The 26827-nt window shown below is 36.4% G+C and overlaps 1 protein-coding gene across 8 annotated transcripts in view; it reads left to right on the forward strand.

The window, feature by feature from the left end:
- LOC131427556 (neprilysin-2) overlaps positions 1 to 26827 on the forward strand; it is a 57074-nt gene that overhangs the window by 24537 nt on the left and 5710 nt on the right. For 3 of the 8 annotated variants that reach the window (XM_058590860.1, XM_058590861.1, XM_058590863.1), the window contains one exon: positions 22958 to 23091. In XM_058590860.1, coding sequence (XP_058446843.1) covers positions 22958 to 23091 — 134 coding nt within the window. Of the gene's footprint in view, positions 1 to 9466; positions 9851 to 11900; positions 12139 to 21982; positions 22137 to 22957; positions 23092 to 26827 lie in introns of those variants that run through there. The other 5 variants (XM_058590855.1, XM_058590858.1, XM_058590857.1 and 2 more) reach the window with 5 other exon arrangements.

The raw sequence follows: 26827 nt of genomic DNA on the forward strand, positions 1-26827 counted from the left end.
CTTGCTTCAGGTCGGACACAACAACGCGTAACTTGTTTGGCGAAACCTTATCTATTGTTTTTATTGCCGAGTAATGTTTTTCCAGGTCCCGAGCAATATTTAAAACTCTGAGAGACTTTAATTTGGGCCGGAAGTATACCACCCACGGACCCCCCGAGCCATCGTCTTGGTAAACTTTTTGGCGGGCAGGCAATATCTTAGAGGGAGATGGAGGCATCGGAGAGGGAGATGGCATCGGAGAGGGAGATGGTATCGGAGGGGGAGATGGTATAGGAGGGGTAGATGGCATCTCGGAAGCAAACTCAGCCTCTAAATGTTCTTCGTTCATTCGTTCAGCTTCGCCCTCCTCCGAGACACCCCCACTGTCATCAATATTCATATTTAAAGTGCGGGAGTAAAGAAGTCTCCCGCACTTGAAATGAGAAAGAAAAAAATAAAATGAAAAGAAAATATATGAATAGTAAAAGTTGAAAGAAAAAGTTTGAGAAAATACTTAACAGTATGTCACGGTAAGCTGTTAGGTGAGTTGCTCCTTCACTCCTTCGTTGTGCTTCAGCGTGACCTTGACTCAGGATTTGGCTGCTGCGATGCGGGTAGCAAACAATAGAAATAACTGCTGCCCGAGGATAGCACAATAGCGTCTACTGTTGATACCGATACAAAACCGGTGCACAGACAGAACTCACTTGCGGGGATGCTACTTTTTATCACTTTTATTTAATGCCTATACTACAGCCTCTGCTGTGATAGGCACCTTCGTCTTACCGATGTCGATTGTTAAAAAAACGCGTGTGCTCACTTCGAACATTCGGTTACGAATGCTACAGAAAGGTTAAACGATTTCTTAGAATTTTTTTTGGACACCATTTATCTACAATTAACTGTTCCCGAGATGCAAAATTTAGATGAATAGGGGCAGAACTCAACAAAGATCTGAGTATTTGTTTAAATATTTCGTGTACGGTTACAAGAAAGGTAAGGAAAGGAAAGGGGTTTTACTCTTGAACTCCGACAAACGACCTTAAATGCACTAACACTAAAATCCTTCTCTAGTGTTTATTTGGTTATTTTTCATTAGGAACTCGAATTCTTGAAAATAAAGTGTGTCGATTCCTATACAGTGTTATATTCTTAAAGGGTCACATGAATTGTGTGAACTTTACGTCTGCTTAGTGGTTTCAAATTGTTAGGCGGAGATGACGGTTCAATTTGAACTGCTTTAAGCACTGATGAGCCGAAGGCGAAACACGAAGAAATCGAAGCAAAACAAAAAAAACCCTAAATGTTTAAAATAAAAATAATCAAAATTTTGAAACTTGTAATTTTCGGTCAATTTTTCAATTCTTGAAAAGTTTTAGTACATTTTTTTATTTCATCACCTGGCAGGATATTTTTGACGTGTGTACCTTATGATAAAAAAAGAACCAGAATTTTCATTTTAAAATTCCCGCGCTTGTCCACTCGGTAAACTTTTATTCTCTCAACGTTGGCAACACTTTTATACACATTCTGTCAAATTTTGACGCATATCGTACGATTAGTTTTTGTTTGGCGTCAATACAAAGATTTGGCGTCAATACAAAAATTTTCGTGTGGCGATTTTTAAAATGGATGAAAATTTAGAACAACGTGCGTGCATCTAATTTTGTGTTGCAAATTCTTTTAAGTGTTCCGAAACGTTGAAAGCGTTTCAATGTTAGAAAAGGCCTTTGGTGAATCGTGTCTAGGAAAAACACAGGCATACGAGTGGTATAAACGCTTAGAGGGGGTCGTACAAGTTTGGATCATGATGAGATCCCTAGCGGCCCAACAACATCTGTTACTGAAGAAAACATTGAATCGGCGAAGCAAATCGTGTTGCAAAATCGTTCTGTACCGATTAGAGAGATTGCTGTGTTGTTGGGCATCTCTTATGGATCAGCCGAACACATTTTATTTGATGTTTTGGGTTTGAAACGCGTCGCTTCTCGGCTGGTGCCAAAAAAGCTGAATTTCATTCAAAAACAGCGTCGTGTTGATGTGGCCAAAGAGATGATTTCCAACGCAGATAGTGACCCCAAATTCATCGAATGCATCATAACTGGTGATGAGGTGTGGATCTATGAATGTGTCGTCGAAACCGCACAACCATCGACCGAATAGCGCTTCGAAGGCGAGCCGTTGTTCTAAATTTTCATCCGTTATAAAAATCGCCACACGAAAATTTTTCAACTTCTTTGTATAGACGCCAAACAAAAACTAATCGTACGATATGCGTCAAAATTTGACAGAATGTGTATAAAAGTGTTGCCAACGTTGAGAGAATAAAAGTTTACCGATTGGACAAGCGCGGGAATTTTAAAATGAAAATTCCGGTTCTTTTTTGATCATAAGGTATATCTCAATTGAGTATAGGGCAATTTTACTGAATTCGTTTTTCATAAGAATAAATAGAACTTGATCGTAGATATATTATGCTGTAATGCAGATTACAATACAACTATTGTTTCATATATTCGTAAATATAAATATGAAATGTTTTCTCATTTTTTTAAATTATGTAACATAAAGGGAAACCTGCATGACGCGTATTTGTCTCGATCACGATCTCGGACTACGGCACGTCTCTACAAACCGTATGTCAAAACGTTCACATGTACAATAACATTTCATTATCGATTTTAGTTATATATTTATATTAACAAATATAAACGATATCGCTAACAAACCATGACTATATCTTTCTATGCGCATACCTTATCAGTCTTGTTGTTCATCCGGACGAGTATAAAAGATAATAAAATCCGGAGTTAGATCAGCGGAGAAGCATAATCATTATCGACTAGGATGCAACACTGGTGGATACGATTTTACAAAAGCGCACTTGAGAAATCTGGTGCTATGATAACACAGATAACCAGTAAGCACTAATAATGGCATTAAAATAGCCTTTTATGAGCACCAAAAATGCTTATAGCTCAATATTTGCAATCCGAAAGTTCATCTGTTGTAAATCAATCAGAATTCAGCTTTCAGAATGCACACCAACCATAAATAAGCATTATCTAGGAATAGCTGTATATTTTGGCCTTAATTCAGTCTCAAGTGCGATTGAATTGCAGATTAGTGATGATTTGCTGTCATAATGTGGCATTAGTGTGTGCTTATTGGTTACCGGGGAACAGATCTTTTTTTCGGAAAATCTGTGAGGTACTACACAATACCACCATCCATGCCGAGTGAGTGAATATCCAATATTCAGCATTCAGTTAGTCTGCCCTTTACAGGACTACCGAGTTGATCCAATATAAACTTGTTGCATTATGTCCCTTAATTTTAGCCAATCAAATCATTCCCAAATTAACCAAACGACCCAGCGATTGAACTATTTTGCTGATTCGTTTTGTGCGCCGCTCGCTCCACACAACAAATTTTCTTCTTCACTCCATCAACATTCGAATTGATCTGAGCCGGAGTTTTCATTTTCAATCATATCATGTAATTTTTGGAAATCTCTCTATTTGGTAGGAATGAATGATGAAATGTATACTTTGGTAAATAAAAGCCAGATTTTTATGTATATTGTCGGATTGTCTTTTTTGTTTCAAAAAACGAAAATCAATCCAGTGAAAGCACACATAGATTACCTTTTGCATGGTTCATTGCACAGCTTTTCCAAATTATACGAAACATAATATTTCAAAAAAACCCAAAAATGATTGTCGATTTTATCCTATCTTTTTTTAACCACTTTCGCCAGTTCTATTGACGAAAATAATTGAAATTCATATGCAATTTGAATCTTTGAACAAGCTATATTATTCTGAAAACAACGCCACGAACTAAAACAATGCCTCAGCGCTTTTATCAACAAATGATATTAAATTGTGAAGAATTCCGTTTTTGTCAACAAAGACACGTGAGTACCACCAAACTCAGAACCAAGTGAAAATGTTGTTCTTTTACATATTTGACTTTTCGTTTTATGCCTATTAATCATTTCCTCAATCAATCATCGACATCTTACGGATGGCACATGTTCCACCACCCCTCGACACTAAACGGATATACGGATGAAGATATATGTTTAAGATGTCACCTGACTTGCTTCCGCTTTTACTTTTAACCGAACATTTTTAATATTCTACTTGCTTTCTGATGCTAACACATACGAACCCATAAAAAAGCAAGTAATTGAAATTGTGAGGAAAGTGACAAAAATTAACTTAAGAAGGATCGAAGATTCAGAACAATGCAATCAATATCAATCTGTAGTAATGTAGCCACATAGCTATAAAATATATTCCTAGCAAAATTATGTTCCTCGGTTCAAGTACAACATTTGTTCGAACGTCGAATTTACTTCTCCTAAATCTGTTTTACGGCCACAGTAGCGTATCTGTAATTTTATTGCTTATCAGGCAGGCTCTTCCGGGTACGCCAATCTTGACGGAGATTTCCCCTTTCGGTTGTAACAGTGCTTAGCGAAAATTACCTCTACGACAGCAACCCTTACCTATCTTACGTCGAGCGTGTGTAATTCACCTGTGTGGTGGAAGTGAACCGGTAATCATCTGGCTCGTGCTAGCGCTGACACGGAAAACTGTGTTTATGTTTTCACACGCTGTTTCGCTGCCGGTTTTCCCAGCATGATAGCCCCGACTCCGTATGTCAAACAGCACCGAGTTTAGTTGGTTGCTTTTTCTTTACCGGTGTAATCCATTTAATAAGTGATTGGCGTTTTGGGAGCTGCAAGCTAACACAAGAGCAGTTAAAGCTGCCCTAGCGAATATGAAACGTAGTACTACTTGGGCATAACATGAACAAGAGTTGCAAAAATACAAAAAAATTATCAACCAAACTAGGAAATGATGAATTTTATACTACCATATATAGAATAACATTTTTAACTTTATATAAATTGAGTATTTACTCTTGCGTTCATCCAAAAATTCTTAAAATCTATTGAAGTATAGTATTTGCAATAAGTTAAGTATATTTTTAATAATCTTTAACACCAAGACCTGTGCATTTGTGATTAGCTTTTTACTCTTTCAATCTAAAAATAGTTTTATTTTTAACAGTTTGAATTGACACATTCCAATTTTGTGCATTCACAATTTTTATTGTTGTATTTTATTCTATATTTTCCGATTAGCATTAATAATCTCTAAAATTACGAAAATAGTAGACGAAAGATAGTTCAGATTAGGTGAAATTAACTTTAAAGTTAGTTCAATGTCAAATTGTCGGTAATGTCTAGAACAGAAGTCGTTACTTTTTTGCAGAGTTTAATTAAACGAACGGGGAGGCGTTAACGAATGTTCACTTTTCGTCATCTATCATCTCCATATTCACCTTAACTAATTACCAACGCCTAAGATATTTGTCAGCTATGCGCGAATGACTACTTGACTAATTTCGACCCATGCTGTTTGCGACGCATCATGATCGTTATATGACGCACTCAAGTTCTGTTGTTTTAGGTGCTAAGTGAGGCTACAATCAAAAAAATTTCCAAAGGTTCAATGTTGAATTCTCACATATTGGTGCCTGAACAACATTTTGTTAATTGACTGCATATGTAAAATTCGGAAGAATTATAAACACTAAATATGATTATACTAAATAAACGTAAATCCTCTTCTTAATTCTCAAAAGTCTCTCAAAATATCCACATTTTCTTCTCATTTACATGATATAAAAATTCATTTTTATTTATTTTTATATGTACATTCAGGATTGTCGAACATCAAATGAAGTCGAACAGAGACAAGTAGGAAGAGCGAATTTTGCAACACATGGCTGTCGAGAGAAAGACGCAGTTCGGCCTGCAAAATTCTGACAGCAGCCGGAATCTTACCAGGCTTCTGCCAGCTGCCAGAATTTCTCACAAGCGGGATATTTTTTTTTCGCAAGGATAATTTCCGAAACGAATCTTGGTTGATTTTGACACAAATTCGTTCCGATTGTTTTAGTTAGTTCAGAAAAACGTCGTCGAATATCCAACAACGCGCTTATGTCGTATATACAAAAAAAAATCTCGAAACCAAAAATATCAGCAAATAATACATTTGATCTTTGATTATTCTCTGAAAAAAAGGCCGATAAAGAATAAACGTGTTTCGTCGGCTACCTCACTTATACCATTCTATTTCCGGAACTGGAAGTGACAGCCAATTGATCTCCGAACTTGATTCACAGCCCAATAGAAGCATCCAAACGAGCCTAAGTTTGTTATAAGCCTAAGTTTGTTATAATCGGTTAAGCCATCACTGAGAAAATTGAGAGAAGAGAAAATAAATGCGTTTCGTCTGTTACGTTACTTGAGCATTTATGCCTCCGAAACCAGAAGTGACAGCCAATTGATCTTCGAACTTGATACATTACCCAATAGAAACCGAATGAATGGAGAGAAATCTCGTCGAGCTGAGTCGAATGGTATATAATACTAGGGATCTCCGGAGCTCTTATCACAAGTCGATTTCTACAGCAATTCTATTACCTTTTTATAGAGAAAAGCGAAACCTTCTTAATTCACCTTATCTAGTGGCCTTTCTCTTCAAATAGTTTCATTAGAACATACATTTTTCATCGAAATAATTTTCAAAACAAGCTTAGTGTTCGGTATATATCCAGTAAACACCTCTTTGTATCAACTTCTAGTAGATTAAAGCTACAATTTTATTTATTCCTAGAATTGGTTTTGATTATTAAATCCATACATACGATTTTGTGTTCCTGTTAATTTTCCTCCTGCCGATATCTTCCCTATCACCGAACCTCGGTACCTTATTCTTTCAATAGAATTCCTCCCGGTCGATCCGTTCCGCGCCAAATGGATCAGCTAACCTCAACACACGTAGCTTTCTAAATACGATTGGTTTAGGTTAAGTTTAAAGTTTAATAATAATTCATTTTTAATACCTGGTAAGATTAGTTTATTTAATTTCAATTTCACCCACTAATTTTCTTTTATTCTTCACTACCTTATTTTTTTTGCTTATAGCGTACCTTCTTTGCTATCAACGTGACCTTTTTTCTCCATCAAATTTTTACTTTTCTATATCTTGTCACTGACCTTCCTATCTCTTATATTTTACTTCCGTCTATTCTGCTGTCAAATTTGTTTATACTGCTACTTGGAGTCGGCCGTGATGCCAGAGCAAACTGCGATGTCTCAGATGAATGGCGATTTTCGGAGCAAATTGTGCAAAAAGACAAAGATGTTTTATCGTTTACGCCATTTATACGATTATATCCCGGAGCCGAACAAGTTTGCTTCGAGCCTTGAAAACTTATCAATTGATTCAATAGTAGCGTCTAAGATTTTTTTTTTCAAATCAGATCAGGCTTCTCTGAGGGAACTTAGCCGATACAAGAAACTGTGTTTTGTAGGTTACGCTATTAATGCGATTTTATCTCTCCAAACGAAAATGTTCACCATCACATGTCCAAACTTTTTTTTTATTCAATAACATATATTAAGGCACACTGCGTTAAGCTATAAGATGCCGAGGGCATGACCTGTCCAAAATTGATCAATGAATTCATAGTGACTTTTCAATGATCCTTTGTCGAAATCCATTGAGCCGTCTTCGGGAAAGTTGAGCGAATATTAATAGTGACGGTTTGTTTGTTGGAGAGATAAAATCGCATTAATAGCGTAACCTACAAAACACAGTTTCTTGTATCGGCTAAGTTCCCTCAGAGAAGCCTGATCTGATCATTTCTATAATTATTTTCAGTCATCTCTTCATTTTCCGAACTTGATCAATCACAAAACAATCGTTTCAAACCGAGCATTTTATTCCTAAAATCGGTTCAATCATCTCCGAAAAAATTAAGCGAATAAATAAAATGTAAGAAGAAACAAATACATGCATACTCACACAAACTTATTCTAATTCCGTCAAGCTGAACCGTATTCTATATATCTCATTTTCAAGTGGAAATGAGTACAGCACAAATGTATGTGCAAAACACTTGATTTGATAAACTGTGTTTCAATTGAAATCTATATGAAAAACATTGTGACATTCATATGAAATTCATATAGAATCTAGAGGTAACGATATATCTTATCATTTCTATGTGTATTGCAGATAAATGTTACATGATTTCCACTAAATATCAATAGGTTTTAAACTCATTTTATGAGGTGAGTGTATGTTCTCATGAATTTCATGTGTTCTACAAGTAGAGTTAGCTCAAATGCTTTGCACATATTGCTAGCGAGTAAATTATTTTCGGTGTAGGTCTCAGAGGCTCAGATCAAAAGTTGATTTTTCCAACTATTCTATATTTTTACTTTTTTTTACTGATTTGAAAGGAAGATATATACTCATGAAGAAAAGCTAACCGACATGAAGAAGAGCTTGAAAACCGAATTTCGAACCAAGGTCTTGAGGGTTTTGTCTCATATATTATTCGAATCAGTTCATCGAGATCAGAAAATGTTTGTGTGTGACTAAATTCACATCGGCTAGTTGATAGTGCTGATTAGAAAGGAAGATATACACTAGGTGGTATAACAGTTCAACATAAACTGTTATGTACTGATGAGTCTAAGACGAAATGCAATGAAAAGTGAGTCTACTTTGGATATTCCGTTTCCCAATATCCTGTATCGGAAGTACAGGAATTAGTGAACAAAACTCCAAAATGGATCTCACTTCGATTTCTTAGCTATGGTTAAACGACTTTCACTAGCATAAATTCAAAGGAAAAGTTCTATAATCTCATTAGTGGGTGTTGAAGTTACTTATTTCGGTTATATCTGTTTCGGACACACTGAAAATAATGGTCAAAACTTGTAAAATGGAACTCGCATCAATTTCTCATATTAGCGATATTTAGTTACGCATCATCACATCATTAGATGAATTTAAACTGGCTTTTTATAACATATTTGTACGTTGAAAGTGTTATTCTACCCCACTGTGCTCCAGTTGACGAAAGATAAGATTTGTTCGTTTCAGTACTATGATAACTGAATGTCAAACTCAAGACACACTACCTACCTACCTATACTACCTACCTCACGTTTCTATAAAATTTTGACTTAATTAAAGTTTATTATACGCAATATTTAATAACGTCGACAATACATACATTCCTGCGAAAATAAACCATTGGCATTTGTTTTTATTTCAGAACAATTGTCATCGTTATTTTGTATGAGTATTTCATAAGAAATCACCACAACAATGTTACTTGGGAACGGATTATAGCTTAACACAGTAACGTTTAATGACTAACAAGCAGTTTAGTTTTCTCCGTTTTAATGTCACCATTAGTTGTGGTATCGCGTCTAGAACAAATATATGGTTAATAAAATAATAATAAAACGCTTAGTCGCATACACGCGGATCCTGAAGGTTGCCACACATGTGTCAGTGCAAATCAATTACGGAAACGAGCAGCCCGTGAACGACTTTCCGATAACAACACACTTCTGCTTGTTGCACTTTAGTTTCTGGGATTTGCTCGTAAGATTTAAACGACATCTAGCCGCTCGGAAGAATTACGGTTTAGTCGTAAAATCAAGGCGTGACGTCAATTAGTGCGCTGTAGATAAATTATAGCCGATATGAAGCAAAGTGTAACTTTAAAAGACATTTATCGATTTCTAAGAAAGTTCATAGACGGGTAACCATGTACACTGTACTGAGATAAGAAATTGGTGATTAATATGTGAAATCACGTGTCGCTCCGAGGCGAAGCAACTTCTATGTAATCAAATTCTGATCAAACTAATCAACAACAAATTAGTTTGTGACAAGCATCGGCGGTTCACAGTCAATTGTCACATTTATCGGGATCAGTAATTAAATCAATAAACGGTGATGAGTCAACGTGAAAATGACATGTAAAGTATTGCATCAATGCAAGCCGTTTAAGTGATTCTAAGACTTCTAATACAGTTCCATAATTGAGCAACCTTTCGTGTACCTCAGTGAAGAGAGGGAGTAGTGCAGTGATTGGTTTGAGCTAAGCAATTTGAATTGTTACATCGCAGTGGAACTTATGCTTAACTCTTCCGAAGAATTCTTATATCGTTTTCCAACTTTTTGCCATGTTGCGGATGCAATGGTCACTGTTCCATTTCTTCCTCTGTGTTTTTTATTTTGAATGATACGACCATTTTTTCGGAAACAATATTGAATGATTGCAAAAAAGACCTGTTTTAATCTATCTAGTGGTGTAATTATGCCTTTCTCATTTTACTATGTTTTCATAACGATCGATTTTTCAAAATAAAATTTTTTTCAAGCTTGAATAAAAGCTAAAACGTTTATTTGAGAATAAACTAACATAACTTTTTCGATTTGTAAACAGTTATGAGTTAAATATAGAAAAATTTTATCCTTTTTCGCATCGTCGCGCTGAATGATGGTTTGCAATTTTCAACACACTTCTTCCAGTAGTTCTGGAACCGGAAGTCGGATATGAAATTCAATAGCATCATATGAGAAGATACGACCTTTCATTTGAGCCTAAGTTTGAAAACCCTCTTTTTCACTTCATCCTGTGCTTTCGGAGCCGGAAAATGGATCCGACTGAAATTCAACAGCGTGCTATGAAAAAGTATGACCTTTCATTTGAGCCTAAGTTTGTGAAAATCAGTTCAGCTCTGAGAAAATCGGGTGCATATCTTGGTCACATACACACACATAGACCTTTTGCGATCTCGACGAACTGGTTCAAATGGTATATGATACTCGGCCCACCGGGCCTCGGTTCAGAAATCGGGTTTCGCAGTAAATGCAAATACTCTGTATATGAGAAGGTAAAAAAAAAACTTTCAAGTGCGTACGTATTCATCGTTTGTTAATAGTTTTATCATTTCTTAGTCTTACTAGGGATTGTTAGTGATGGCATTAGTATGAAAGGTTTGCACTTTGCATACATTTTCAGTATGGCACACCAGATTTTGTCACCTTTTCGGTTGTTAATTTCTGAATTTGCTGTTATTATAAATGTCAAACATTGAAAAAGGTAATTTCTTATTCTATGTTGCTGTTTCACAACGCTACTTCAAGTGCGTGATTATATTTTTAATAGTCTTCTCGAAATTACAAGATGGGATTTTCGGTGAAAGCCATTTCGAAGAAAACAATTCCCCCGAATCGATCATTTTGATGGAAACAAATCATCGTTTTTTTTCATTAAACAGTAATTACCAGCACTAACTGACTAAGGATCTTGATGGAAATTTAGTTACAGTTCCTCGCTGACGATTCAATGCGAGACGACCACTGGCTGCAAGTGATACTGTGAACCGATTTACACAAACTAAGATTCCGGCGATATAGGATGATACGTATAAAAAAAATCAAATGAAAGATCTTATAGTAAGATTTCCTAAAAAATTGTTAAACATTTTATCTGGATCCGACTTCCGTTTCTGGAACTGAAGCGTGATAAGTGGAAAAGTACACATTTCATTAGTATTTTTTCACCAACGATGGTCAAAAACAGATACAAATCCCATAAAATTGTCTCATAAATTCTTCTAGTTTGCAGAGCTTGTTAGTTTGTGGGCATAAAAACTTAATTAGCACAACTGATCCCTCCTTTTCCTGTTCCGGAAGCTCCGAAAGTGGCGAAGAAAAACTCCAAAAATAGAAATCACTTCGATTTCTCTGCGATGCTTGAACCGATTTACACAAATCTTGATTTAAATTACAGCTCATATTATCTTTAAAGCTACTGTGAAATTTCATCCGAACAAATTTTCCTACTTCTATTCAATGAACAGTTGGTTTTGAGAATTCCACGGTAATATTTATGATGTTGTGAGTAACATGAGAAAGGCATTGTTACACCACTAGGTGGATTAAAACAGGTTTTTTATTTAGTTATTATAACAAAGAGTAATGTTTGTAACATGTAAAAAAAGAATGCCATTCTCGCAGCCTGCCTGGGTTCGACTCTCAATACCGAACATACGGTCAAAAAGATTTTTTTGCCCAAAGAGAACATATGAAACTGAAACTTACGTCATTTGTAGAGAAATAATTGCTTCAATGATGCGATATTTTTGTTGGATCTTTCAAAAGAGGATGAATATAGTGTAATGGACAAGCCGTTGGCTTTCACGCAGCCTGCCAGGCAGGTCCGTATCCAGGATTTTGTTTCGGGAGGGGTCCACACGTAAGAAATAATGCATTTAATTGATGATTCTTGTGTCTTAAGGAGTTTTTGTGTTTTTTTTAAGAGTGAGTGCAAGAAATTATAAATTTAAGTAAATTTGTGCACACATATTTTGGATTGGACAATGAGGGATTGAAGCAAGAAGTTATATGTGTCAAAGGAAAGAGACCGATTTTTTACATTTCTTTTATCATATAGTCCCATAGTTCGGCTTCGACTTTTGGCTCCGGAAAAACTGAGTGATGAGTATTAAAACCTTCAATTTAAAGGTGTGTTTTATGTAAATAGGATGTTCTTATGTGTTCACGATGTAAAAAGAAACAAATATTTTGAAACTATTCATACTCTTCTAGTTTGCAAAATTTGTTGATTATTTGTCGAACAGATGGTCGAGTAGATTTAAATAAATTTTTATTCAAATGAAGTGCCTTATAATCCCGCATGATCCTATTTAATTTTATCGAGTCATCTTCCGTGTCTGGATCAGAGATGTCAGACCTGCAGATTTGTTTATAAATCAGCAGATTTATAAAATTAGCTGCAGACATGCTTCAGTTCCAGACTTTTTTGTAGACTTTTGAAAATCACGTTTCTTGTAGACATTTATAAAAATTTACAGACTTTTGAAATCGCCGCGGTCTTTTTTTGCTCACTATACCAATTCTTACATCATTCTTTGAAGAAAATTTGGAGTTCGCAGACTTTTTACAGACTTCTTCAACCCTGCATGAATACATTCAAAATTTTTACTTTGCATCTTTGGTCTGGTTATACAGGATGATGAGCATAAAAATTTTAATTCGTCATTGGGAGTGACGATGCTACAACAGAAAAATCTTCTTAGTAGTAGTCAAGAACTTCAAAATGGAACTCACATAAATTTCTCAGAGATGACTACGACGATTTGCACAAATGTAAGAATTAATGGTCTTATGGATTTATAGACTCTGTGCATTGTCTCGAAAAACCGATTTTCAATCGTTCAAATAATGCACACTGTTTTTCTTTGTTCAAGGTAGTCCACGAAAAGTATACCGAGACAAACCCAAAGAACGGACTTCATAAACATTCCGCGCAAATTAGCCTACCTAGGTCGCTTCGGAGCACTCGTGCCGAATTCAGTCTATTGTCGGTTAATTATTCTGTTCTATGGTGTATAATAATGTATCCAGACTTCGTCAACAGTAACTAACCGACATAATCATCATCGGCATAGGCGGACATGCTTCCGACGTGGACTCGCTTTCATCGTTTTAATCCTGAGTATGCAAGTGCGGCATCCAGCGGCAGGACATCTTCTTCATTCGCAGAATCTTGCTAAAAGGATAATTATTCTGCTCAGTAATAATCCTCATGGCACTTTCTGGTCATCCCGTACCATTTCCTTTAATTTTGACATTGATTGTAATCACTGTGAAAACCGACTTTTGCGCTTCGAAAAAAATTCGATTGGGTTATCTGAAACTGGTTGATAAAATCTTCTAATTAACAGATCTTGTTAGTTGATGACTCATTTCTGTTCTTGATTCCTTGATGGAGGGGCCCAAAGATAAAAAAATAATGTTACTGAAGATTGCTTATGTACCTAATTTTCGGTGTGCCTTTTACAGGTGTTTTTAACAGGCACTATACACTTTTCCACTGTAACTGTTATTGTATTAAATTTCTTCACGTTTACTGTCTTATTTTTTCTGTAACACATGTTTGAGATCTTCTAAATAATTATATATCTGTTTTTGATTTTGGGAGGCCCCCTCCCCATCTGGGTACCAAATCTCTCACATGAGATCAGAATGTTTTTATGACCTGAGTTGCGAATGTCCACAAGGTTGAAATACAGAAGTTCAAAACAAATAAAAAACTAAAAAAGTCGTATGTAAAATCAATCTCATATGTGTTCATAATTTGGTTGATTGTACGAAATCCTAAAAAAAAAACAAACTACCCATTGTTGGTACTCACCCGTATCGTCACCATCATGCATCATAAACTGGAGCAAGAAAATATTGAATGGAATTCCCCACTCATTAGTGTCGAATTATTAATTCTCATTGTCAATTGGTTTTGCCGGTAGCCGAGTTCTCAAAGGCCAGAAGGTGAACCAACTGCGCAAACCAAACCAACCATTGATCAACTCGTCGCTTAATACAGGTTGTTCATACTATTAGTCACGGTTGGAGGATTCGTTCATCTGACGGCGGAAGAGCCATTGTCTCGCTCGTTTTCACACGACTATCCGGAGAGTGCGTGCGTAATCGGGAATTACAAATGAAATTTTCTCCGTGATCTGCATGCTAGACTTCGACAGGCAGTCAAACATAGAACGCAAATCGGTGTTCTTTGGAAAAAATTCAAATAACTTATTTGTTGTACTTTATGCGACTATATTTAATAATTTCATAATGTTTATTGAATATTTTGTAATTTTTACCTAAGTTGATTCTGTTAGTACGAAAGATTGTAGTTAATAGCAATATTTTACATTATGCGTACGTATTACTATGATAATGACCGATTGACTGCGTAGCATACAAAAAGGTACATAGACTGACCACCGCACGAGACACAAAGTTTATCAATTAATTGAACCAGTTCAGCTTGAAATCTCCGTAACCAACCATCCATACGTAGTGCATTGGTCAATTTGATGTATTACGATACGTGATTATGCATTATTGTACCGAAGTAATATGAGACGTCAGATGATGGTAAAGGCACTGGCGAACAAATCGGAAGTCTTGGTTAGTCTGGTTTGGTGACAAGCTGATCAAGCTCGGTTTTACCGTGTGGGTCTTCACGATCCGTTAGAGCTATTAAACCTAATCGAGGAGTTCCTATGCTTGCATGCAAATCAGCTGATTGCGATATAATGCGTGCGTTGACCGTATACATAATTAATTATAAACTATGCTTCCCCATTTCTCAGCTGTTTGCAACGGTATCAGTAATTTATTATCAGGGGTATAAAAAATATTATGTAATGTGTTTTTTCGAGGACATTGTCTAACGAAAATATTTTGTATGTTATCACTTAGATTGAGCGTATTTTGCAAATTGACATTATGCATTTTCATCTACATAAAGTTTCTCGCTTGATCGCTCGTTCAAATACTTTTAGCTAATTTTGTTTGATTTTAGTACATTAGTGTCACAAAAATTCTCATTAATGGCTTGGAAAACAAATATCAAATAAAAATGATCGTAAAATTATTACGTCTTACAACAACGATTTGTTTTTGTTTTTCGTTAAGACGTAGAGCCGTCTTGAGCTAGTTTTAATATGATCAGTATCTAACGGGGAAAACCAGATTGGAAAATTGACATATGAACACAATGATGTAATGAAAACCGCTAAAATGTTACCGCAGAGACGGGACTCGAATCCGTAGCTAACTCCTAACCTAGGAAATTGATTTACCAATTAAACTATCCAGCATATGAAAACACATGAAGAGAAAGTCCAATTGACTAGACGAAAACTAAGCATGCTTCGCTGTACTTAGCCACCACGATATTCATTTACAGTCTCGTATCGGTAAAACAATTTCCCCGGTTAGGAGTTAGCTACGGGTTCGAGTCCCGTCTCTGCGGTAACATTTTCGCGGTTTTCATTACATCATTCTGTTCATATGTCAATTTTGTAATCTGCTTTCCCCGTTAGCTACTGATCATATTACATCTTATATGTTACGGTGGCATTAGACCCGCCCAACTACCCGTGCCCACAGATTATGAATTTCACAGGTGATCTAACTTCACATACAATGCAATTCATAAACATTTATTAATTCTATATGGTTCGACAGAAATTTGCACCCGACCAGTAAGTGCAACTGTATGAATTTTTCTGAGTCAACTATTATATCTGTCAACCAAACACGTGTGACTCTGTCAATAACCGGACGTGATTTTTTATTTAATGACGCTCGGTTTAAGTTTCGGATTTTCCGCTTTTATTTCATTTCAAAAATACCGAAAAGGAAAGATTGAAAAGTGTATCTGAAAGGTAAAATTCAAACAGGCAAGCTTTTGTCATGTCGATTCAGTCATTCATCATATTTCGAATTGGATCAAACCAGTTCAGTCGCATATATAGGGAAGGGTTTTAGGGGTTCAAACCTGTCCCGAAACTCAAGAAATTTTTAGGGGAGACTGGAGACCGGGTTAAACCGGACAGCTTAAATGTCTTATAAAAATGCAGTTATTTCAACCCATGAACTGATTTTGTAAACGCGCTTTCACGTGATAGACAGACATAAGTTAACTGGAGGTTAAGATGTCAGTTTAACGAAAGGTTGAAATTAAGGTATCTGCAGATTTTGCATTGTATTCGTTTTTAATTTTTGTATGAAGCTTCATATTCTAATTTGCCTCATAACGAGTCAGTTGGTCACTTGTGCACGACTTGGTACGAAAACTAATGCATATTTTTCTACACAACGGTAGAGATAGCTTAGGAGAAAACCTAGTTGTAATTATTTGTATATGGTACCGCATGGGTACCGGTTTTGTGCTAAGTGCACATAACAAATTTCATTTTTTATGGTTCGCCTTCGACTCATCAGTGCGTCAACAGTTCATATTGAAGTGCTAACGCCACCAAACGGTTCATTATATGAGCAGACGTAGAGTTAATGCTATTTGCAAAACACTTTTTGCACCGAAGTGCCATGTCATTACTAACGTTCCCACAGAAAAAGAAACTAAATGACGACCGTCAACAGTGCGTCCGTATTGTAAGGGTTTTCAAGGAATATCAAGAAACTGGAAGTCATTATCTTGAATTTCAGAACCACCTCAAACATCGTTTTACGACATCTACTTATCAATCCCGTTCCGAAATAAACATATTGTAAGGGTTTTAAGCAGAATCAATAAACCGGAAGCCGCCATATTGAATTTTGAAATGACCCCAAACCTTTTTTTTGCCCTTGCTCTTCACATCTGTTCCGAAAATAGCCATTTGAGGGGGAGTTTTCACATTCATTACAGACAAAAAAATTTACGAAATAAATACCAAATAACGTGAACTTTTTCTACGAACCAAATACCAAACACCGTAAACTTTTTTCACGAACTACCTCGATATACGAACGTTTAATTCGCAAATGGAGGCTTAGATGTACGAAAAAGTCCCTGCGTACTCCATTTTGGAATTAAATCGCAACCAAAAAAGTATTATTCAATAATTTGTGACTAAGAGTTGAATGTTTCGGCAAGTAAGGTATGATAACCAGTGCAGTAAAACTTCATTTAATTCACTTGAAACCGAATGTGAAACATACTCTCTACTGCAGTAAGCTTCACACTCTGACAAACACAATGTTTACTGGCGTACCGAACGGGCAGCATTCGGTTCTTCATTCGATTCACTTCAAAGCTCAGTTTAACAACCGTCAGTTGATCTCTTGAAGTAACAAAATATCTCTTTCAGCAGTGTGAGAGCGGCCTTCAAATGAGGTTCATACACACTTTCTAATTGGTTCAAGATAATAGTTGAAAGACACACCAATATCAATTACATAATACACATAAATTAATAGTTTTCTCCTTCAGTTTTAATTGGTAATATTTTACTCCATTTATAATTTAATTCATTCGAACTTTCTCACAACCAACAGCGAAGACAACGAAGCAGCTAGACTACTTCACTAGAGCTTCACTTGAAAATTGCAGCAAATGTCAAATGAATTTGTATCGATAATGCTCACGGTCAGTGGCCATAAATTTCATTTTCATCTGATATTGTTCGATTGAAAATGAAATTTTACCGCACTGATGATAACAGATTTCATACTTCTTGCTACGTACTATGCAAAGAATCTGCCAGTATTTTCCTTTTGTGGAATCAGTCATTTCGGTTTCAATAGACTTCCTATCCGTGTTTTAGTGCTCAGTGGCATACAATCCAATTAAAAGTGAATCTCTTATATATTACAGTAGGATTCATCGGGATACTACAAAATAAAGAGTTTAGAAAACAGTTGAAAAAATTTTTTTGCACAATACTGCAACTTTAATATGTTTCATTTGAATATGAGTGAGTGAAAATCGATTTAATCATACATGGGAGATTTAGACCACTATTTCCGGTTCTTCCAAAACTGAAAACTAGATACTAACGGGTGGCAACTAAAATTTTGGAATTTTTTCGAGGCCTGTATGCTTAGCAACAAACGAGCTCAGAGAAAAATAAGAGTGTGTATGTGTTAGCTCTCTCTCTCCTCTTTGTGCCAGTATTTTCTGTTTTGTTTATGCTTGCTCAGTTTTGCTCAAAATGCCGTCGAAACAAGAAGTATTTCGCGAGCGCGTTGTACAGTCCTACAAACTGCACAGAAATCTCAGCAAAAAGTATACCGTACAACATTTTAAAAGCGAAATTGTTGCGGCTTCGACTCTTTATCGTATCCTAAAATCCCCACCAACTGCTCGTAAGCAAGGTAGTGGAAGACCAGCCAAAATTATGGACGCAAAGGGACTTCGTTCTCTTTCTCGTGCCTTCAACAACAAGGATTCACTGAGTCAAAGGGATGCCACAAAAAAGTTCAACTGTTCTCGCCAGTACATCTGCAAAACGTTGAAAAGAGTCGGAATAAAGTGCCGAAAGAAGACACGATCCCCGGAATATACTGACGCACAGATTTCAACGCTGAAGTCCCAATGCTGCTGGTTGATTAAAAATTGTTCCGGAAAAAGTTTTGTTTTGGACGACGAAAGTTATTTTCCTCTTTCGAAGACGCAGATTCCCGGAAACGATCGATACTATTCAACGGATAGTTCTATTGCACCTCCGAACAAAAAATATAAGTTTAAACATAAGTTTGAACAGAAAGTGATGCTGTACGCATTTGTACCTGAATACCCATTCGATCTCATTTGTACCCAAAAACCACAACCCGACAAATCTGCCTCAGTGTCGCCCAATCGAAGATTTCTTCGGGGTTTTGAGCTCTTTGGTGTACAAAAATAATTGGAGAGCCACGATGATTGGAAGAATCAAGAGATGCATTCGCAAAGTTGACATGTAGGCCGTACAACGCTCCTGTTCCGACATCAAACGGAAGCTTCGCCGAACATCCGATTACGGACCGTTTTCAAATGTTCACTAATTTTTTTTTCAACAGTGGACAATCTATCATTAATTTCAATGAATCAGATCTTCTTTTTATATGTTTGTCTTTTTTTGACAGCTTGAGAAAGAATTCCAAAATTTTAGTTGCCACCCGTTATTATAGTGAAATTCGGTTCATTCAACCATCAACTAATGTGAGCTACAAATTGAAATTATTAAGCCCAGTATAAAAGGATTTGGTAACGTGCCCTTGCACCTCAGATTCAAATGGCGCTGACAGGTCCAGTATCACCTAAAACAATTTGTATGGCCTTAAACTAACATGACCTACAAATTGGAACAGTTTTGAACCCAACTTAGAAGATTTTATACTTGTTTTGAAATTTTGAAAACTTATCACCTTGTACTTTTGGAACCGGAAATCGGACTTAGATAAAATTTAGCATAAAATTTTATGGGACTATCAGTCTTTTTATTGGAATTTTAATTTATTGGAAAATCTAATATGAATTTATTTGGTCACGAGGTTACTTATGAACAAATACTAATGAAATTTATATAGCTATTTTATTTTTACCTATCCCCGGAACCGGAAATTTAATTTTAATAAAGATCGAGATATTCCCATGGCATCTTTGGGCCCTGTAATTTCGGAACTAGAAATCGAATCCGGACGAAATGCAGGAACCTTGTATTAGACTATAATATCTTCCATTTGAGTTTAAGTTCGATAAAATCAATTTTCGCGAAATTAGTGACATTATTTTCATGTGTTTTGTGCATATTACCCTGTGACTCCAGAGCCGGAAGTGGAATCCAGATGAAGTTCATGAACCTTTTATTAGATCCTAGAACCTTTTATTTGAATCAAATGTCACTTTTCATTGAAAACACTCGTGTTTTGCTTGAATTCACTTTCGGGGCAATTCGCGGCAACTATTTTGCACCCGTTTTTTTTCGAGCAGTGGGCGTGCACATCAATACCAGCAGAAATGAACAACTAACAGTACAAACTTTACTAAACTGTTTCATTGATCAAATTTCAGTGCAAAACACTGGCACCGAACGAGTGGAATCAATGAATAATGACTTAAGTTTGTAGAAATCGGGTTGGGCATCCCCGAGAAAATTGAGTAGCATTATTATAATTTTGTTGGTGCATATAACCCAGTTACTCTGGAACCGGAAGTCGGAAATTCTGGAACTTTGTATGGAAGACCTTCCATTTCAATCTGAATTTGTGAAAATCGGTTTTGCCATCTCCGAGAAAACTGAATGATCATATTTATCACGCATACTCAAAAATTTGCTCAGTTCATCTAGATAAATCGAACGAAATAAGAGATTCGACCCTCCAGGCCTAGGTTCTTTCATATAGTCTTTCTGTATGAAAAAGGGTAAAACAAGGTTTACTCACTTGAGACAAATCTTCTGATAAATTTAGAATATAAGTGTATCAGAGTTCTACTTTGAACTTTATCAAGTGAACAGACTTTTTTAAAACCATCCCCGAGAAATGCTCTATATATCCGACATTTTGAAGGCCCGTACCCAGGATTTCGTTTCAGGGGCCCTCATATAGAAAAGTGTGTTCGGAAAGATTGTTAATTCTTGGTGTACCATTGAGTATTTAAATAAGATTTGTGACTGTACCCGAGAGAAGGTATTACATTTTTTAACATTTACTGTCGTGCCCTTCCTGTCACGGATGTCTAAGACCTTCTAAATATCCATTTATAGAACACAACAATCCACAAAACTTGTTGTGATGCGATAGGTTTTTTTAGAAGGGATCCGAGATAGCTCTCTTACTTCGATCCATAAGGTAAGGTCATGGCATTACATTCCTTTTGTGGAATTAGGCCTTTCTGTTTTAACAGACTTCGCATCCGATTCTTAGCGTACAGAATCATTCCATGGCTAGTACTATGGATCCTACTGACACTAAGAGCCTTCCGGGTCGGGATTGGCTTGTAAGACCATCGCCGTATGCATTGAACCGCCAGCATGGGCGATCCAATCCGTGGAGATCAGAGAGCATCTTCAAAAATTGTAGGTACAATTACTTACTTTGGTTATACTGGTTTCGATTTCAGATTCCGGAAGTAGCGTTCTAAGATTCCAAAACGAAACTCACATCGATTTCTCAGACATGACTTGAGATTTGGGAATAGATAATAGCTCAGGGAAGCCAAATCAGGTGAACAAGGTGGATGGGCAAGTAATTGGAACACTAAACCGTTGATTTTAACCATCGCTACTCTCATGTGCTTCATGTAATGCAATTTCTCAGGAATTTTTGTCTTTAATCGCTCCATTGATGCACGCTAATTCTGTTTTGAAACAGTCCTGAAAATGTATACTATGACAATCCCAGAATACTGGAATCATTATCTTTTCGACCCATTGAGCCTTCCTTCCAGGCACTCGTGCCACTTCGAAGCATGACTTCAGTCCATTATCAGGTAATCAGTGCGCTTGCGTTCGTCTTTTTATTCCTAAATAAGTATGTGCTAGATCCAGCGGCGGGATATCTTTCTCGTCTGCAGAATTTTACCAACTATGGTAAGCTCAGACGTTTTCTCTTTCGTCCTTCAGAGTCATGGCTGGTAAATATGGGACACATTTGACACATTCAGGAATCAGAATCAATAGAAATCTTCTAGAAATTATTGGAAGACTTTTTTTACAACATTGTGACGAAAGTTTGATTGTTAGAGTTTCTGTTCGACCTCTTGATAAGCTTTATTATTATTATTATCAATTCAATAGAAACTTTCTTAAAATGTACTGCATAAGTGAAATTAGCATTTCTCACCCAGTCGAACGGTTGTAAAACAATGGACAGCACGAAACGGCTTATCAGTAGCCAAAGCCTACTGATCAGCAATGATGGAATATCATTATCGTTCGATTGCTTACCCAAGTGAGTATATGATACACTTAGTGTAGGGTTTAAGGCGGCATTTTACATACTTATAATGCTAGGTTTTTTAAATTTTTCTCATCATCCCTGATCAACTAGTTACATGTTCCATTGATATAGTTCGCATCCCGTTATAAATAGTCCGTTTTTAACGCAATGTACTGCTTTCTACCTTGAAACAATGAATGATCTAACATATCATTAGAAATGGCAGTCACACAATCCCAATTAGATGTATATATAATCTGGAAAATGAGATTTTTTACAAAGTCAATTACGTAAACAAGAGCAGAAGTAAATTAGATTTTAAATATGTCACATCATTTCAATATTCTATACTACATTCATGTCATTCTCAGTGAATAGACACCCATTACATGCAATTAGTCTACTGATACTTTCTTACACACTTGGAATGATCGTAATAAATACTGAATGAACGAATCGACTGGGTCAACGAGGTGTATCATAATTAGCGCTATAACGACAGTCAGCTTAAAAACCACATAATAGACCATTTTATAGCCATCTTTAGTAGAATCATCAACGTAAACAGAACACATGCGAATTCTTTCCGCTATCAAAAACGAGGTCCCCATTATCTACCGGCTACAATATACTACTGATGCCTCGATGGCAAGGAAAGTTGTTTACCTCACACATGATAGGTTCTCGCGTGAAGCTCTATAGATTGTTCAACACAACTAATCATGGTGTTTATACTTGTATGCATATTGTTATTACCATCGTGGCCGCCAAACTACACTGACTGATCAATATTTTCATACGTTAATTCTTGTTTTTTTTGTTTTGTTTTACAGAAACCCCAGTTGGTGGAGACGCCGGACGGCGCTGGAAAAAGTTCTCACACTCATCAGTGTTGTGTGCACGATCGCAGTTGTGGCGCTTCTGATCTCTTTGCTATCGGTGCTGCTAACCGATCGGATACCAGAATGTAAGTGACCCCAATGAAACATGCTAAAAATGAGAGAAAAATATGACTCACAATTTATGACAAGTACAGGTCACGGAAGTGTGTTCTTACTCATAAATTCGCAATTTCTGAGGTGATAGATCGTGTTTTAATCAAGGTCAAGGTTTAAACTTACAATAACTAAATTCCTTTTTTTTTCGATCGTCAATTCATTGGTTATAGGGTCAAATAAATTCAAACCCGAAGCTAAGATCTGATGACTCAGTAATCCAGAAAGCATAATATCCAGGATAGTTTACACATAATTAACATATTTATAGCTTCACCTTTCATTTCAAATATTAAAACCATTGGTTAGAATGATATCTTCGTTCAATGCAACGGTTTCAAGGATAATATGAAAATTAGTGAGTTCGCTTTGAATTTTCGTGACACGATAGCAGTAGTATCGAATATTTTTCACACTTGTTTGGCTGTAATATTGATTATTCGGGCACAAACGAAGCTACTGACACTTATTTCATAGCAATCCATTGACGGCAGGCAGAGTATTCCGTAAGATAATTCGATGGCTCAACTAACATGATGGCTATCGGGACAATGATAAATCAGATGCCAGCAGTCACCAGTGAGCACAACTACGTAGCTATCGACCATGTCAATGAATATTTGAGGTGAAATGCGGAGTATATTCTTCACTAGAGGCCCTTTGTATTCAACACATTCATTGCCAGTCCAATTCGTCTAGTCCGATGCATGTCTCCATCATCATCTCACGAGTTACGAGTCATAATATCAACGTTGGTAGCGAACCCAGATAGCAGTAGGAACTTTCGAATGATCACAGTACTCGTGACAATCTTCATTCTTCTTATTACACCTTCCAAAGAAATATTAAATTATAGACATGAGAGCCTTTTTGTAGAAGGCTGGAGAGCGTCTCAGATACTCGGAAGTAATACATATTTTATTCCATCGTTGCTTTGGTTGAATGCGTCGTATGTCGCTTTGTATTAACGACACTTCTGGAGTACCTGTCGGGTCGCGAATGTGCGATCCGTAGCGAAACGAGGGCCGATGGGTCTAAATTACGAAAATCGCGCCTGAAGTTTTTCAGAAGCGATTTTCAGACGAAAAATCATCGATCAGAAATCTCTCTGCAAGAAAGTTCAGTACTGATTTCAGTTGTGAAAAGTTCACTAGCGACCATTCCGCTCGATGATATTTAAGAAAAAAGTTCTCACATTGAATATATCTGATATGATTCTCGAACAAAAGATTTTTAGGAAACTGAACCTTTCTGAAAATGTTCAGTGTGCGAATGGTGGTTGATAAGTGAATCAATAGCAGCAGATATTTCTACAGAGGTGTACACGCTTGTGAGCACTTTACTGTATGCTTTGAGTAGAAAAAGCGTGGGGCACGCAAAATCAGCAAAAAAAAAACAATTTATCGTTGAATATTTGTTTTTCCTTGCAAAATTTTCATAGCAAGGCCACTCTCTATTAATTGAAGTTCACAGAAGTTTTCGCTCATTATCATGCGCCAGTGATCACTTGGGTGTATTTAGGCGAGAGCACGTGAGACCGATTCATGCGAAGAGAATGTGGTTTTCTCGCACCAGCTTCTTTCAACACAAGTACACACTAAAAGTATGTCTAATGGACACTGAGAAGAAGTGCGCTTTACTTGTTGTGTGCTGCCCACCGAATGCATCCGCAGTGTTGAAATGGACCTTACACGCTAGTGTATTACTCTAGTGAAATACCATCACTGATCAATAAGGGGTGATATATTTGAAATTTATTCGGTTGTACTAGAGATGGGCAATCCGTTCGCGAACGGTTCAAATGAGTGATCAATAGTTCTTTGTTGAAGAATGGTATTGCTCTAATAAAAGTGCGACATTACGAAACCTTATTCGAATGATCTTTTTCTTTGTTTGTTTTTTGCTCGCTAAACCTAAGCTCTCGTGTAGTCTTTGCAGAAACATACAAAGAACGAACGAAAGAACTAGTTCTTTTGATTGAACTTTCTAGTTCTGAACGGTTCTTACAAAATGAACGGTTTTGCCCATCACTACATGAATCCTTACAATGGTCCTGTCAAGTTTTGGCAAGCTGTCACTACATAGGAGAAGTGCTACAGTGGCTGAACGTTTTGTTTTTTTTTTTCAAATGAACGACTCTGCCCATCACTAGGTGCTACCGTGGTTGTGAAGTAATATCATCAATAAAATCAGCAAGTGCGGTGATTAATAACAGTTATAATGACAATCACAGAGCATACTATGCTGCTGATTAAAATATTACCCAATTTAATTTGAATATCGTACGTAAAAGTCAGAGGAGCGCAGGTTATCGGTTTGCCAATTCAAACGCGCCTGGCGCAGGCGCAGTGTTTGAGACATTTTGACAATGCTGCGCTCCTGTTACTTCTATGAATAAAATCCATGCTAAAGAGCATTTTATTGGGTTTAATTTAAATAATGCAGTTTAATCAGTCAGCCTTCCATCGCTATAATCACTGTTTGAAACCCTACGTGCATCGAAAATATTTCAGTAATTTTTTCTCAGTTGCGAATTTACTCAGTAGAGATTCTTATTATTGCTGATAATATAATAATTAAATCTTGCACGAATCATTTCGGTCTCTAGCTGAAGCGTAGTGGAAATTTAGCAACGAAATATCATCGGAGACTCTTCTCCCTTTCGATTATCTCTTTAGCGATATTTCTGTGCAGTCACTATTTAGAATGTCTCAGACATGTGTTACAGAAACAAGACAGTAAATGTAATTAAATGTAGTATAATATCAGTTCCATTGAAAAAGTTCAAATTTTATGGTAAAAAAGCCGTAGAAGGCACACCGAGAATCAGGTAGCAATTTCCAGTAACATTATTTTTTTAATCTTTGGGCCCCTCCCGAAACGAAATCCTGGGTACGGGCCTGTTTCTGTGGGTGAAAATTGGACATAAAGTTTCGCTGACACTAAAAATGACTTGGGTTCAGAGTTTTGTGGATGCTTGTTTCATGAATTAAAATCTCGGAAGTTATTTCTTCAGTCACTGAGTTTTTTTTAGTAAATCTCTTGAACTGATTTTTTCACGAGTGATAACGAAATGAACTTTTTCTGATAATGACTTTTGCTACACGGAAAGAAATCTGTTTTTGCTGTCATGATTAGAAAATCATGAAACCAATCATTTTAACTTCTCATGAAACCATGAGCAAAAAGTCTTCTCCCATGAAAATTAATCATGATCCGAAAATGCGTTACTTGAGGAATGTATTTCTTTTAAAGCTCTTAACTCCAATTTTCTATCCGGACATCATTTTGAACCTTGTGCCTCAAGTGACGTGATGGATTGTTTAATAGATTAATGGTAAGACAAAAAACAGACATTGAAAAGTATGAAATACTGAAAATTTGTACTTGATCCTTAGGCATATTCATTTTATAATTGTGTTGGTTTACCCACCGGCTGACAGAGAATTGACAACATAAAGATAATGAACCGAAAATTGACATCATAAGTTTTACATTTTGTATGAATATATCTGAATGTATTCTTACATATTCGATGTGACTGTTGTTAAAATAATATTCCGAAAAATAACTTCGATGTTTTGAAAACAAAAATAGGATAAATCGATCCGCGGTATTTGCAAGAATTCAACATAGAGTATCTTTTTAAGAGGTTTGATTCACACGTGTATTTTCATGCAGTTCGTTTATGTTTTCCAAATTCTGAAA

The sequence above is a fragment of the Malaya genurostris genome, chromosome 2 (assembly GCF_030247185.1).
Source record: "Malaya genurostris strain Urasoe2022 chromosome 2, Malgen_1.1, whole genome shotgun sequence".
NCBI lineage: Eukaryota > Metazoa > Arthropoda > Insecta > Diptera > Culicidae > Malaya > Malaya genurostris.